Source organism: Homalodisca vitripennis, chromosome 5 (assembly GCF_021130785.1).
Source record: "Homalodisca vitripennis isolate AUS2020 chromosome 5, UT_GWSS_2.1, whole genome shotgun sequence".
In the NCBI taxonomy this organism is placed as follows: domain Eukaryota; kingdom Metazoa; phylum Arthropoda; class Insecta; order Hemiptera; family Cicadellidae; genus Homalodisca; species Homalodisca vitripennis.
In genome coordinates, this window is record NC_060211.1 from 90720649 (window position 1) to 90738633 (window position 17985).

Consider the following 17985-nt stretch of genomic DNA (forward strand, 5'->3'; position numbering starts at 1 on the left):
TTCACACGAATATGAATGAAATAGGTAAGCTAGTGCAGAAAGATTGGGCATCAATGTATCCATAGTCATAAAAACAATCATGTTTGAAATTGAAATAATTAATTTCACATTAACAATATCATAAATAATAAAGGAAGCATAATGATCAAACTATTACAATATAAAATAGGAAACACTGATTAATAATAGAGAAGTGATACCATAACACAACACAACAAACATTTAGCATAAAATAGGAAAGTTGGGGAACTATTTATAAGTTTTCTTGTGAGTAGCAGTAATTAACTACTCTCAATAAGTGGTTGAAAGAATCCCTCTCCAGAAAACCATACGTCTCTTCTTTACAAATACTCATAGAGATGATCTACAAGCAAGTCGGTTGGTATGCCACTTTGTAAACTTCGTTTCAAGGCCCTCCACGAGCTTCCGACTGTCTTGAGTATTAGCACTAGTTAGCATTATATAAAAAGTTGTCACTACGATTGACGGTAAAATGCACAAAACCACATTCGCTCAAACCAAAATACTCCTCATGTCTGTGACTAAGGTTGTCCACATCATGGGTTTTTTCGGCACAACACCAGCATCTTGAAGCCAAAGAAACACAATTTACCAAATTTTACAGTCATTTAATTAAGTTTTCTAAGGTGGACTCTGATTTTGAATTTACTTATTAAAAATTAAAATATTTTTGTTTTACCTGAAAAAGTGTATACAGTTAATTAGTAAAAAAAATTTGATCAGTATCGGTTGGTTAAATATCGATAAAGACAATTTAGTTAAATCATTTATCAATATTGATATAAAAAATATGGTCTGCTTATTGTACTCTGTCCGAAAGATTTTTCACTGTAATCTCGAATAAACATACACAATTTGTTAGCCTAAGTATAAAAGTCGTTTTTGTAGAAGTAAATTTTATGAATCAACATGAATACATTATAGCATAAAAAATAATTAACATACATTCACAAATATTTGAAACCTAAATATAAAAGTACAAACTTTATTACAGTACAAATTATATTCAGTGTGTGCTAGAATGTGTAGGCCTAAATTAACTTATTTTAAGAATGTGCATTTTGGAGGAAATTTTCCTTTTTTTTAAGAGCTACTTATCTCTTCATTATATACACGACTAGCTATTACCCTTGGCTTCACATACACTTTTATAAGTCAAAGTCCTTATACTGCTTAGTAAAAGCAATTATGATGTAATTTTTCAACGTAAGTTAGAAATAACACATCAGCTAGATATTTATGGTTAAGAGTATTAGAGTTTAATCCGACTCTTACGTCATATTTTGCACGTATAGGAGCATTTCTGGTTTAAATTAATTATATTTTCAACATCACAATTGAGTCTCCTTGTTACCTCAATCAAGAAATTACAAATACAAGGCCTCAGAAATCTACTTTGGTCAAACAGCGTTAAATTCTAGTCCTTTTCATGTACATACGGTCTTAGATATCTCCAGTACCGTAGTAGAGTTTGCCTTGTTGTCCCGATGATGAAAAGAATATATTCAAATGTAGGATTGAGAAGCTAATTCAGTTAAAAGATGCTTTAAAGAAGGGCGCTTAAATTCACTTACAGTGCCTCAGTTTAGGTTGCCTTATTGCCAAAAAACTATACATCTGTACCTATCAGAAATCTACATTGTTCAAAAAGCATCTACTTCTGGCTCATGTAGTCTACTTTCGTTCTAAAATATGTCCAGTGCTCTAGTTGAGTTTGCCCTGTTGTCCCGATAAAGAAATATACATATATACTTAGGAATGGGAATCCTATTAGGACCTAGGGGGAAGTCCTGCCTACCTCATGTCTACTTCCAGTATGAGGGAAAATATTTATTAAGCTTCCAAAATAATTATTTAAGTTTTGCGTTATAGAAATCTTGTTTTTCGGACTGAAAGAATGGATCGCCAATGTTAAACTGCCATATCATAGTGCCAAGAAAGCTCACCAGTTTAGAGTACTGTATGTGAAAACATTCACAGCTTTGTTCATTAATGTTGGTTTTTAACAGTGTTTAAATACTAAATGAAATGTATTCGATTTTTTAAATTTGTCACCGGGTATTGTGGAGTAAAATTTCGATACTAACTTTTTATTTGCTATCTGCATTACATGACTGCTCAAGCACTGTATACTTAATAATTAAAAAAATGTTAAATGTAAACAGATATTTCTGCCAATTTATCGGACTTTAGCTGAAAGTGACAACAGCTGTTAGTTAAATGTGGATTGTAAAACTAAATACTTTCCATGGGAGGTAGTGGAGAAATTCCATGTAGCCCAGATGTATATAACTTACTACTTAAATTTGATTGAATAATTGTTATACTCTTACCTTAAAATAATTTGGGCATCTAGATGAACATCAACAATGACAGTACAACATAAAAAGTAACTTTTGGAAGGAAACAGAGGATGAATAGCTAAAAAAATATTAATATAAAATAATCTTTTTGTCATTTGGTAGAGGCCTGTAGGAAGACCAAATATTATTGCTGTTTTGAATATATAAACGAATTAAAAACATGTAAAAAATTGATCAAATAATAAATTAATGTGTTATTTGTATAGGCTTTATATAGTTTTTAAGCTATAATCGCAGAAATCTTTTTACATTATATTTCATTGAAAGAAGATTTACAGAAATTTAATAAAGATTTAGAATAATTCTTAGGTAACACAAGCATTTTTAAAGGATTACCCATTCTTTGAGGTAACACATATAGTCCTGTAAAAAAGGAATTATTTAGAAATGTATCCTTGTTTTTACCATGGTCCTCACTAAAAATTCATACATTGAATATTCTTATACTTAGGTATAGTAAAAATAAAGATTTCACATGTTTTCTTTTTAAATCCTTTGTAATATTAACAAAGTTAATTTATGTCCACTATTAATAGATAATATACATTCTGTGGTTTTCTTATTCCTTAACTATCGTCCTGTTTCAGGAAGAAGATGAAGAAGAATTGGATGAAGTTGAAATTTTGAAGTCTTTTAAAGTTGATAGAAGGGTTCACTGTGTATCGTGGAGCCCAGAGACTTCTCTCAGTGTTATACCAAAAAGTGTGGTGTTTGCGTGTGGTACAGCTGACTATGTATATATTTACTCATCAAATATGGCTGACAAAACTAAAAATCAGGTAGGTCCATCGTGATCATTAAAGTTTATTTTTTTAGTTTTGATTTTAGTATAAGTCCCACTTGAATTTTGTTCTTGTCTAATAGAAAGACCCTCCTACTACATATCTGCTAGGTTAACTCATTATTTGGTGTTTTGGACTGATCTATAACCAAATAAATGCCATTTAAATTATAAAGTGATCCCCAAAATTTGATTCTGGGGATTGGTAAGTGTATGTACCTTATTAATCAATCACACTTAAATTCTAACCGGTTTATAGCTACTTAGTTTTTACTAACACAACGGTATAATATAGGTTATTATATTGCAAGGTTATTACATAAAGATACAAATAAATCCTAAAATACTAAATGATTATTTTCATTCTAGTTACGTTTCAAATTTTCTGGAAGGACTCATCAATCTTATCCGAAAAGATAGCAATAATAGTGCAAATGTTTGGATTGCTAGTTTTACAAGTAAATTGTCTCAGTGATATTTTGTTATCTGAAGGTTTCTTGTAGGTATTTATCATTATTTGATGTTATAAATAATAAGAAATAAAAAAAGTGTTAATAAATGCATTATTATTTAGATAGGAAACAAAATACATGTTAACACACAAAACATGAAGATATATTTGGATTTACTTTAACAAATCCTCCATCCAACATAAGATTACAACATTTTTGCCTGATTTAGGTTGGTTTTTTTTCCAAATAAAGCTGACCAACAAACATGGCTGACTGACTACAGTCTCAGTGAAGTGGCTCCAGTGAAAAGTGTATAATATGTGGTAATTATCCAACAAACATTACTATATTTGTGCACACAACCTACTGGAACAACTGTAAGTCCACTCACTTATAATATTAAGCAAGAGTTTCTTCATTTGACACTAAGAAACTAAATTAACACTTGAACATGCCAATTCAACAACAGTGACCTACTTCCGTCTTAGCAGCAAGTGGCCAGCAGTGCAATGTGTGTCACACTGGAGCACTGACCTGGAGCTGCTGATTGTGCACCTGACAACAGCACCAACACTCTGCTGTCATTTATCTACATCTGACTCCCGCCACCTATCTAGCTTAGGCTGCTTGGGTTTCACTTTATGACAAGGAATTAGATTACTCCTCAAAATCAAACAAAATTTTATACAACACCTGTGCTGACTCAGCACTGGCTGGCATTCATACAGAGCCTACCTCAACTCTGCACAACTGCTACTCTGAGAAGGTCACTGTAACTATACAAACTGATAAAGTTTAGGACAACAACTCCATCAACCACCATTTGGACTTAAACAGCCTGCCAAAGTTTCAATAAAAAACAGTTTCATTTTATTCCAACAACCACCATCTTGACTTAAACAGCCTGTCAAAGTTTCAATAAAAAACAGTATTTTATTCCAATAACCACCATCTTGACTTAAACAGCCTGCCAAAGTTTTAATAAAAAACAGTCTCATTTTAAAAACAGTGTTATTTATCTTTTATTTTTATTCTACCAACGACCACATATTACTATACTAGATTCAATATGTCAAAGTACCCATGCGGAGCTTGTAGCATAGGTGTTAAACACAAAGGGATTCTATGTACTGGGGAATGCAACACCTGGTATCACTCTAAATGCCTAAACTGGAAAGACAAAAAATTAAAGGATTTAACTACTTCAGATATAGAAACCTGGAAATGCCCATCTTGCACAAAAAACACCACCCCCACAAACTCCAAGATCGAAGAACTGGAGCACAAAATTAGGAGCATAGGAGAGGTAGAAAAACAGATCTAGAAACATCGCTCTCCCTAGCAAGTGAGGTCGGAAGTGCTCTACTGACAAAAAACAAAGAACTCAAGGAAAACTTAATACAGCTAACGAACAAGAACATAAAGCTAGAAAAAGAAATAAAGGAGTGGGAAAGTACCAAAGGCAATGCTGTACTATACCAACAAAAACTGGAGGAAATTGAAGTGGAAAGAGAATGCATTTTTTCCAAATCCAACTCGTGCGTTGAAGAAATCAACAACCTAGGAAACATGCTGATAAAAGAGAAGCAACTAAGGAAAGACCTAGAAGTAATGTTTGAAAAGCACGATATAGAAAATAATGAAGCTATTCTTAGATATGAGACAATAATAAAACAACTACAGCAAAAATCCAAAGAAGATGTGCGAGACTCCCTGGACGAATTAAACAAAGATAAGAGAATTGTGATGCACAAACACTCAGAGACCCAAACGACAACAACTGATGACACAGGCCCAATGATCATGAATAATTTTATATACTCAGAACTGTTACACATGAGAAACAGAATCACACATCTAGAAGAACACCTGAGTAGGAGACACACAAAACTGCCAACAGGAAATGACTGTAAACACGAGAAAAATTAAAAAAAACTTGAAAAGAAATTCCAACTTAAAACTGACTCCAACATGGGGAGGTAGAAAAGCCCCACACAAAAAAACTGAAAAATATCTTCATAGGAAAGGACTCAAAACCCCGACAAGAATTACACATAACGGAGGGAGACAGACTAACCCTGACGAAAAATCTGAACAAAAACATAATCGACACTCTGGAGCCCGTCAACGAAACCGAACTTTTACCGCTCAGTGATGACGAGGAAGCTGAAGCTGCAGAAACAAGATCCCATACAGGCAAATTCATTGAAAGGAAATCGGTGAACTCAAATAGCGGCAGGATATCCACGCTCGTAGAAGATGACTTCCACAATCTTAGCAATGTAAAAGTGTTTTCATTCCCTCCGGAAGAAACCCGCCTTCTAACTACACAGCTAATAACAGACGACGATCTACATCAGACATCCACATCATTAATACCGAACGGACGTCAATTTTTTCACCCCCATCATTTTCACCTCAAGTAACAGAAAGGATTACTTCGAGAGTGGAAAACAGAAACCTGTCCTATAGCAATTTTGTTACTGCCCAAGACAACCAGGGCACCATCCATATCGCCATTTGCTTTGAAGAGAAATATGGAAATTGGAAGAGGAAACTTTTCAGGTTTTTAAAAGTGGCCAATGACTGTATTAAATTCCCTATACTTTTCTCTGTCAAACTTGAAGAAGTTCTAGAAACAGCAAAACGTAGCAAAACACATATTAAAGAAATTATCCAAGTGCTCCTTCAATATGCATGCAATGCCTATCTATATATAATAATAATAATAATAATTCTTTATTTTGTCAAAAACACAGAATATACATTTTGCATATACATATTCATGCATAATAAAATACATTTACATAGCATAAATCAAAATAAATGTTCTTACATTAAGTAACTACAATATGTTCATTTTAAGATGCAAAAACAGTATCAATAAAAGATAATATAACTTAAAAAAAAACTGTATTTAAGACAAGACAAAATAGGAACCCCATAGGTAAAACCAGTATTGGGATCTCCATCACTTAACTAAAGCAAAAAAATCGGCTAGCACGACACGCAACTCGTATTAGGAAAAAAAAATTTATTTTACTCAAAAAATAATCTCTGTTTTAATAACTCTGTGCTTTAAATTTACACAACTAAATTTATCCCTTCAAAAAAGTAACTGTACAACAATAACAAAATAAACTATTATTACAGAGGGAATAAAAAAAAGATAATAATAATAAAATCTACACAACAAGTCTACACTAATTTAAATTGTGACATTTAACCAGTTGTCTATATTTTGTTGCCCAAAACAACCAAATTTTTAGATTTTTCAAGAACTCATTTAGTTTTGTAAATTGGTTTTATCTTCGGAGTTATTAAATTAAACAAACGCGGTGCCACACTAGTATAAAAACTTTTGATGTACTGTTAAATGAGACTTTGGCACAAACACTACTTGATATTTTCTTAAATTATAGGTCGTTGGCGAGCCACGGAAAATGAGGTGCTTCTAATGTAAAAGATTTTTAGTACTTTAAAAATGTATAAATGACGCAGTGGAAGAATCTTTAGGTTTGAGAAAATTGGCCATGTATGTTCAAATTTTTTCTCTACGCACGATTAGTCTCATGAACCTTTTTTGAAAAATTATAATGGGATACAAAGTTGAGCAGTAGGTCCCTCCCCAGCATGTAATGCCATAAAAAGCCTAGAGCCAACGAGAGCATGGTAAACCCCAACCAACACTTCAACACTCCTACACATCTGCTGAAGTAAATACATGCTCCTTAGACTAAGATACAACTCTTTTTTCATTTTTTTTTTATATGTTCTTTCCAGGTTAAACTGCTATCAATAACCAAACCCAAGTATTTTATACTTTTAACTTGTTCTAATTGTAAGCAATTAACAATCATTACAACGTAAATGAAAACATCTGAAATCATGAAATTTCAATGGTATGTTAAAAGTTAAAAACATTTTTCAGACTAAATATTATAAATTTGGGTTTTTCACTAAGAATCATGAAATGTTTATCAAACCACACCCTTAAATAATATAAATCTCTTGACATATCACTATGCAAAGCCTCAAGGTCAAAGTTATCATAAATAAAAGCAGCATGATCCGCAAAAGCAACGAGTCTGCCCTTAAAGCGTCCATCGCACAACTCATTAATGTACATTAAAAAAAGGATAGGCCCCAGGACTGAGCCCTGAGGCACTCCAAAATCAACAGAACCTGCATCACTTAGGGTATTGCCAATTCGAACCCTTTGCTCCCTCTCAGAAAGATAGCTGGAAAACCAGTCATGTGATAATCCCCTAATACCTGCTATCCACAGCTTCTCCAACAATATTTTATGATTAATGGTATCGAAAGCTTTTGTTATGTCAACGAATAATGCAGAAACTTTTTTTATTATTGTTAATTGAGCTATAAACAGCCTCCATAAAATGAAGTAAGGCATCCTCAGTAGACATGCCTTCTCGAAACCAAACTGGTTGTTACTGAAAAAGTTTATGTTTATTTAAAAAGTCAACTAAACGCCTTTTGACTATCTTCTCAAGTACTTTAGCAAATACTGACAGCAGGGATATTGGGCGGAAACAATTGGGCTGTGTAAAATCCCCCTTTTTAAAAAATTGGTGTCACAATTGCCTTTTTAAGCAAAGTGGAAACTCCCCAGTTGACAAACTAAAATTATACAGGTATTCTAGAACATTTACAATATTAGGTGCTATACATTTAAGAACTGTAGAGCCCTATCATATCAAAACCTGGTGCTTTATTGTTCTTCAAGCTCGCAATTATTTGTAGGATCTCTACAGTAGATGTTGGACACATAAAAAATTATTCTAAGGTAATCCTTTGAATGAATGTGTTGTTATAATCAGTGACTAGATCAAGATAATCATTATTTACTTGTGTTTGTAATTTATGTGTAACACTTAAAAAATGATGATTAAATTCATTAGCTATTTGAAAACTATCAGTGACCATACCATTCACTCTCCAAAAATTTCATTTATATCCCTTCTATTTGTCGCTCTCCAATCAAACTATTCACTACTTTCCATTGAGATTTCATATCATTTGAGGCATTGTTAAACTGAGATCTATAGTAAAATTCTTTGGCAGCTCTTATGTCTAAGTTTAGTCGGTTTCTATCTACACCGGTTTCGAATATACACCCAATCAAGAGACAACAAGAAGATAGTTGACGACCTCCTTGATAGCACTACTGGCAAATCACAAAGGAAAATAGCAAAAATATTCACAACAAGAGAAACAGGCGCATATTACAGCACATGGAGGACAATACGGGGAACATACACGAGAGCAAACACTTACCAACCACCATGCCTACCTAACAACGACAAGGAAATGTTTGCTCAAGCAGCAATGCAGGAACAAAGAGAAATATGGAAATCCAAAGAAAGCATATTGCTACACCAGCTAAACAATATATACAGGGAATACAACATAAGTCACATCCAAAAAGACAATCTTAAATTACAAGAGCTTAGCAATAAAACACAAAACAAATACGCCATAATTAACCTAAAAACAGGGAAGTTCCTCACGCAAAAGGAAACAATAAGCCCAACACCATACTGTTTCGGTTTTGATGGAGCCCGCCTAGTACAAATTGAAATGGACAAAAGTGGAAAATACAAGACTGTCACGAATAACACAGCAATAAACCATAACATCTTAGTCTCAGCTGATACACTACTCCTGAACGAACTTTGCCTTTACAACAGCACAAAGCACATCAACATCCAACACACATACAGTAAAAACCTTAACATAATACAAGGCATACCAGGATGTGGAAAAACAACATTCTTACTTAACAACTATAACATTGGAGACCTCATTCTATTTCTCACAAGAGACTCAGCTATGGATTTCCGACAGCGCTTAAAAAGCAAACATCCAGACTATGCCCAATCAGCGTGTAATGACACATTCCAAACTATACATTCATTCCTAATAAACTCAACACAACACCTAAAACGAGGAAACACCTACAAGAGACTTTACATCGATGAAGCTCTAATCCTGCACGGGGGAGAGATATTGTTTGCAGCTGTCCTATCAGGAGCTGATGAAGTGATGCTTATTGGCGATTGCAACCAAATACCATATATAAATCGAACAAAAAACATAGAAGTCAAATACCACGACATAACAGAGATAGCCAAGGCCACGAAACACTAAGCACAACCTACAGATGTACAAAAAGTACTACAGCCATAATATCAAAGTACTATGAACAAGGAATTAAAACAACAAACAAAATAGAAAAAGAGTTTGAGATATGGCAGTACAACGGACTGGAGGGTCTGAATCTCATCCCGGAAAAAAATGAATATAAATACCTAGTATTTAAACAGTCAGAGAAAAGGGAATTAAACAAGCTGGGATTTAAGGCATCCACGATTCATGAATTCCAAGGCAGACAAGCCAAAAACATTGCTGTCGTTCGAACATCCGCCAGACAGGAAGACATTTATGAATCACTGCACCACTGCATTGTTGCTGTCTCGACACACAAACTCATTTTTATACATAACACCAAATAGCAAAGACAAACTGGGGCAATGGATAAAACAAATAAATCTACTCAGACCACATGAGCTGTCAGAATTCTACATAAATACAGAAACGCCCAATACCCAAAGCAATATAGAGGAGCCACAGATAGTACTTCACACACATCCTTTTTTAGAACGAAGATCACAACCAAAAGAAAGGCACAAGAAATCACTTGAATACACACACCATCCCCACAAAAACTACAACTCCAATCAAGACCCAAAAACCACCAAACACACCTTAAGATCCTTCACCAAAACATCAATTGGTTGTCGGGTAAGATAGATAGACTGGCGCACTACTTTCAAGAAGAAACTCCTGACTTTGTGATAATAACAGAACATGGCCTGTCAAAACAAAATCTACAAAACACATGTATAGAAGGCTACTCACTTGTCGGAGGGTTCTGCAAAAAAAATCATGTCAAAGGGGGCGTGGCGGGATATGTAAGAAAAAGCGCAGAAAAACAAGTATCGCTATTATGCACAAGCGGAGAAGAATCCGAAATGACTTGCGAAACCGCCCTCTTTGAGCTAAAATTTAACAAGAAATTGCTACTGGTGCTAGGAGTCTATAGACCCCCGAGTGCAAACCTTGATACAGCAACAGCCATCATCTCGGACCAATTCGAGAGAGAACTTGCTGCCGAGAGGCAAATAGTCATAAGGGGTGACAAAAAAGACAAACGTGGACAACTTAGCTGCTGACAACACCGAAAAGTCAAAAATAGTAGACCTACTAATGCCATTTAACATTAAAAGACTTAACCTACCACCCACACGCATCACTAATAACACAGCAACATCAATAGACTGGATATGCTTTAACATAGAACCCCAACATATAGAAACCTCAGTAACACAATCAGGACTATCAGACCATACTGCACAAATAGCAAAAATAACTATAAAAAAACCTATCAATAGCAATATTAAAGAAAACAAACGAACCATCAACAAGCAAACAATAGACCTTTTCAGAACACAATTACAGGAACAACACTGGGAAAATGTAAGCTCAGCTCAGGATACAAACGAAGCCTATAATAACTTCAACACCACACTGCAGTCAATCCTAAACTTCACCTGTCCACTGAAAACAACCAGACCCAAACAACAGAGAAAGCCACAGATCTGGGATCAAGAGTCCACTAGGCTGAGAAGTGTATATGTCAAAGACCTAGGAAAGGAACAACTAACAGGGCAACCTAAGGACAAAGCTAAAACAGCTGCAAGTAAAAAGGAATATGACCAACGTCTCAAGCAGCTCCGGAAAGAACACTCCACTGCCTATATCAACAGGGCAGAAAACAAGTCTAGAGCTCTGTGGCAAACAATAAACCGAGAAAGAGAATCCAAACCAAACAAGGAAAACCACATCAACCTCCAAATAGACAATAAAATAATAGACAACCCAACAGAAGTTTCAAACCATTTCAATGATTTTTTTCAACAATTGCTGAAAGGACACTTAAAGATTTTGACAACACAATAAATAACACCATACCAGATTTCCTACCAGCAACAAATCATGTTTTTCAATTTAGGCGGGTTACACTGGACGAAGTTCAAACAACCATCCAGTCATTAAAGCCTAAAACCTCATCCGGAATTGACGAAGTATCAGCTAAAATGATCAAAAATTGTAAATGAAATATCACCACCCCTAACAGAACTGATAAATAAATCACTCTCACAAGGCATTTTTACAGATAAATTAAAAATATCAAAAGTCTACCCGAAATATAAAGTGGACCAACCACAGAAAGAAACAGTTACAAGCCAATATCCTTAATTTAAACATTCTCGAAAATAATAGAAAAAATAGCGCTCACCCAACTCATACACCATCTACAACAACATAACCTCCTCAACAATCAGCAACATGGTTTCTGCAAAGGCAGATCGACAACCACTGCCATAATCCAACTTACTGAATATATCTTAGACCAACTTGAAGAAGGATGCACTGCCACAAGCCTCTTCCTCGACTTCAGTAAGGCGTTCGACTGCCTGAACCATGAACAACTTATCTCCAAACTACAAGGGCTGGGTGTACGAGGAATGGCGGCGGAATGGTTCAAGAGCTACCTTTCCAATAGTACACAGCATGTGGAAATAGCTTACACAAAGGACAACACCAAACACGACACTTTCCAAAGCCACCAGTATAAGAAGAGGAGTGCCGCAGGGGTCAGCACTGGGGCCAGTCCTATTCATCCTCTTTGTTAATGACCTGCCTGGATGGATAGGTGAAGCCAGGCCACAATATAATGTACGCTGACGACACAGTACTCACTCTCGCCGACAGAACAACAGAAAGGCTAGAACTAACAACCAGCATGCACTTCCACAGAACAAAACTCTACTGCTCCTCCAATGATCTGGTCCTAAATGAGAACAAAACCGTACAAATGACATTCACCACTAAGCGCAACAACACAAATGTATCACTACCCGGACTACAGACACAAACCTCTACAAAATACCTAGGCATCATAATTGACTCCAAACTATCCTGGAAACCCCACGTCGATCTGCTTAACAAGAAATTATCCACTAGCCTGTACACCATAAGAAGAATTAAGCAAGTATGCAGTCCAGACGTGGCCAGAGTTGCTTACTATGCCCTTTTTGAATCGCACCTCAGATATGGTATTGCAGCATGGGGAGGGGCGTCAAAGGGCAATTTAGATAAATTACTTGTAAAGCAAAAAAGAGCAATTAGATGCCTAGCCAACTTAAACTACAGGGACAGCTGCAGGGAGTCATTTAAGGACCTAAAAATACTCACAATAGTATCACTTAATATAAGGGAAGTCATCATTCACACAATTACAACAACACAGCCAAGACACCGAGACCTACATCAGCACAACACCAGACACGCAGCAAACTTCACAACTTCACCATCCCACAGCATCGCCTGAGCCTGTTCGAGCAAAAACCATCTTACAAAGGTGCCCTCTATTACAACAACCTTCCAGAGCACCTCAAGAGAGAACAGCCAAAAAACTTCAAGAGGCAACTCACAGCATGGCTTCTGGAACGGCCGTTCTACTCAGAGGATGAGTTTATGGACTTGGTCCAGTGAATTGTTGAAATTTATTATAATTTTATTTATTGACCATTTGACGTGTAACTGTTTCTCAAAGAATATGTTAATAAAGAAATTGTCTAATTGTTCTGTGTCATAGAATAGGGATTTTCTTGAAGTTTTGCTGGTGTTATTAGCTGAGATATCTAGTTCCTCCAGAAAGATCGTTTTTATTTGTATCAACTAAAAGTATCACTTCTTTAATGTAGATAGCGATTGTTTTATTTTTAGCTGTTTAACTGATTCACTGCATCAACCTTGTTCAGTTGAGAATCTTATATTGCTGCTTTCTGTATAGTGATCACCCTGTTTATGTTTGCAATAGACGTAGCTTTACATATTAAAACTGCATGCCAAATGTGAGTTTTCAGTTGGCTACATCTGTTCATCTTATTAGTTTAAAACTTCTAACCACATAGACAGCAGAGGTGACAGTCATAATTTTGTGTTAAAAATTTGTATAGAGTTTAGATAAAGATTTTTTTAAATTTTATTATTCCACCGCTTAGCCAATTTTACAATTCTTCAATAACAATAAAGTAATTTAATATAATCACAATTGTATGCTAAATTAATAGACAATCAAGCTTAACAAAAATTAACAACAAATAACATATCATAAACTTTTTAACAAAAACAATATAGAATTTATAAATAATAACAAGAAATTAGAATATTGGCAACAGTAACAGATGTAATAATGTTATGAAAACTATTAGTTGGAGATACAAGAGCAAGAATTTTATAATGGAAGAACTGCAAATTCAGTAGTAAAACAATATTGAGATAAATAATGAAGGAACAATGTAGTAAATATGACATAATAGTGATTCAAGTAATGAACTGATTAAAATGAAAGCCAACATCAGTGTGTGCGCGTTATTTATTGAGACTCCGAAGCATAGACTTGAAGGCAGAGACAATCGAACAGTTTGTTTGGTCTGGTAGGAAGTTTCCCTGACGTTGAGGTCGACACTGTTGGTAACATAAGAGATGGATGCAGATGGTGTCACAAACAGGACTCTAGATCCTATTCCAATAGGTACTTTGAAGTAAATTTTCTTGAGAAGCTCAGAACTGTCCAGATTGATGTTGACCAATTTGTAGAGGAAAAGCATATTCTGACAGAGGCATCTTGATTCCAGTTTGGGCAAGTTCAGAAATGAAGATGTGTTCTGAACAGGAATGTCCAGGTACCTGTAGCAGAGACGTGTATTAACAAGTCTCAAGAATTGCCTTTGGACCTTCTCGATGCTATCCCTTAGATACAACTGGTGTGGGGACCTCACTACGCTGCCATATTCTAAGTGTGATCTGACTAGGCAGCTGTAAGATCTTAAGAACATGTGGATCAGTTAAAGTGTTGGAAAGACTGAAGAGGAGAGGGCCGAGAGTCTGGAGAACTTTCTGCAGATGTTCTGCACATGAATGTTCCTAGTTCAAAGATAAAGTGAATGTCACCCCTAAATCCTTTACTTCGGATGTTCTGATCAGTGGTTTTTCACTGACAGTGTACCTGAACATAGAGATTACAGCATCATTGATGTAAAGGTTGAACAGTAACGGTCTTAGATGGGATCCATATGAGACATCGGACACGGCAGAGAATACATTTGATAGATTGGTTTTATATCTTAACTTTAAGCTTGCAGTCCAGAAGGTAATTTGAAAACCATTGAAGAACAGATCCAGAGAAGCCAAAAAGTTCAAGTTTGCACAGGAGAATAGAGTGATTTACTCAGTCAAATGCCTTCGAGAAGTCTAGCTCAGCTGAGTCAATTTATTTTCTCTGTGCAAGAGCTTCCACTATATGAGTTTGAAAAATTATAAGGTTAGTGTTAGTTGGCCTAATAGACACAAAGCTAAAACGAATATTGATTAATAAGTTTCTTACCTTTTATAGAAACGCTATTTTATTGAGGACAAGCTTCTCAAAGACTTTGGCAAGGAATTGTAAAATAGTGATGGGTCTATAGTTCTTGGTGTCGGTAGCTGAGCCGCTTTTGTAGATAGGGACGATGTAGCCAATCTTGAATATGTCGGGAAAAATTCCATTTGAGAGAGATCTGTTGAACAGTATGATAATTGGCTGTGCACAGTGTTTAAGCACTGAAGGTATTATGAAGTTTGGATCGGACCCTTATGTAGTGTTTAGGTTCTTAAGGGCCTTCAAAACTTCACTAGTGTTTATGCGATACAAGGAGAGTTAGTCTAGAGAAGCCAAAATGAGATTGGTCAAGATTCACGTAGCACTGGACTGGAAGATCCGTGGTGTCATCTGAAGAATAGATAGATGAGAAGAAATCAGCAAACATGTTTGCAATAGCTTTGCTGTCATGTTACCAGGCAGATTGAAGTCCTTTAGAAGACAGATGTGTTGGAACTTACAAGAAGTGATTATCTCTTCAAGTGCATCAGATAAAACCACATAAGTTGTTGTTGGTTTATTAGTGGGGGAGTGGGAATGTACACACTCCCATGGAGCATTTTCTCACCATCAAATAGAGAGACTGAGACAAATATCATTTTACAGGTGGTTGTAACGACTTCATGGCATTTAATGTTTTGTGAAACAGCAATAAATACTCCTTAATCACTAGCCCTTTCACTATTTTCTGCAGATTTGTCTTTCCTGAAGACCTGATAATAAGACCCAGTTCCTAGCTAGTAGGTATGTTTAGTATAAGATGCGTTTAAGTTAAGCTAAAGAAAAAAAAATTCATTCAGATGGGTCTTGATTCTGTTTATATTTTGAATTAAAGTTTAAACCATTGGAATAAATTAGACTTTTAGCCTGCTAATTATTTTGGGGTACCATTTACATACTTTATAGTAAGATCAACTTCACCATTGTCTGTGCGGAATTTAAGTAAGTTGCGGAGGTTATCAAAAGATATTTGCGTTCATTTTGGGTAGCAAAGGCCTGAATAAAACTAATAAATCGAAATGTAATTCTGATTTTCTAAAATTAAACAGTTACAAAATATAATTAACGAAAAAGGCTTTATCTTCTCAAAAATAAAATAAAATAAAATTCTCCTACATTTCCAAGAATTAAAATAAAATAGTTATTTATTTAAAGATTACAAACTAAAAATTGTCTTAAAAAATAAAGTCTTCACCATCATGTGATATCCTCGGTCCTGTCTAAAACTGAACAAACACTATATAATAATTTTCAAACTAAAAAAATCTTCTTTAATTCCGAATAATTGACCACACAAAAATATGCAATAACATCAGCTATTATAATATCTATAGAACCTTTAAAAGAAATATCATTTCCCATAGAATAAAAATACTTTCTCGTTGTCTTTTAAACTTCAATGAACTAATATATGTACTCCCTAGAGGACTTCAAATCTGCAATAAAATACAGAAAATGTATTAAAACCAGAAAATTTCATCAGATCCTGCTAGTTTTTATTTGAAAATTTGACTTTATAAAAGAATGAAAACATATTAGTACAGTAACGATTTTACTGAAACAGGAAATCAAAGGCAATATGAAAGGCTCTAGAGATTAGATCGTTTCACTATTACATATTTTTTGCAACTGAACTGATCTCAACGTGAAACTAATAAGGGAGGGGATGTAGAAAGAAGGCAGGAGGTGGGTAAGAAACAACCAAGAGATAGAAGAATGGTATAACTGTGTTTCAACAATGATCCATACAATAATAATCAGCTGTTTTATTATTCATGTACCTCCAGCCCCTAAGGACATCAAATTGTAGCCTGTCTGTCCATCTGCCTTCCCTAAACTCACGAGATCTGTTCAATTATTTCATAAAGAAAAGACAAAGCTTTGTTAGGTTTTGTATCTAATTGTAATACCTACTCTTGACCACCTACTTTCAGTGAAAGGAGTCTAACATCCCTGTTATTATGGATAGAAATTAAATAAAACTGGTAGAACAAAAAATATCCCAAAAGCTTGATACGTGCATTCACAATGTAAACAAGAACAAGATAAGTTTTATTGTGTTCATTTTTGATCGTGCATAATATGATTAAGGCATTTTATTCAATAATCATCAGTAAATTCATTAATATTCATAAGTTTTAAATAACATACTGGTTCAGATATATTACACTTATGTTTTTGAAGAGGCTTAACAAATAATAAGTCCTGCGTGAGAGCCATGCAAACATCTTGTTGTGCATCAGTTAACAATGATAAATTCTGCATATTATAAAATCTTGGTTCAGTTTTAGTCAGTTGCTACTAAACATACAGCTTCTTCTACCATTCTAATTCAATTACAATTACATGCTTAGTAAAACTAAATTATGTCCCTATCTACTACTTTGCAAAGGGTTATGAATGAACATTTACTGTCCCTCGTCTTAAATGAGTGGCAGTCATCTTGGAATATGCTTTTGAGTCAATTTATAGCGGCAATAAAAATTCCTCAACCAAGCCAATTAAAATAAATAATTCAGATTTAATTTATTTCTGACAATCTTAAGCATGCTTATATTATAAAGATTTCTAAATTATGACTACCTAAACTGATTTAAATTTCGTTCTGTGTTAAGATTTATGGAAGTAATTAATGCAATTTATTACTTCAAAATCAATACATTCCTTATTGGTGTTCTTAAAACAAAAAATGCATAAATTGTATGATTTGATTTAATGCTAATTGTATTGTAGAAGTATGCCATGTCTGAGGATTTCTTTTCTATATAGTTTACCATGGGGGGAGAGGGGAGCAGC

At 34.7% G+C, this 17985-nt stretch overlaps 1 protein-coding gene across 1 annotated transcript in view; it reads left to right on the forward strand.

Moving 5' to 3' along the window:
• The window catches only part of LOC124362498 (nucleoporin Nup37), a 35036-nt gene that overhangs the window by 5161 nt on the left and 11890 nt on the right, over positions 1-17985 (forward strand). The window contains exon 2 of the mRNA XM_046817057.1: positions 2972-3163. Coding sequence (XP_046673013.1) covers positions 2972-3163 — 192 coding nt within the window. The remainder of the gene's footprint in view (positions 1-2971; positions 3164-17985) is intronic.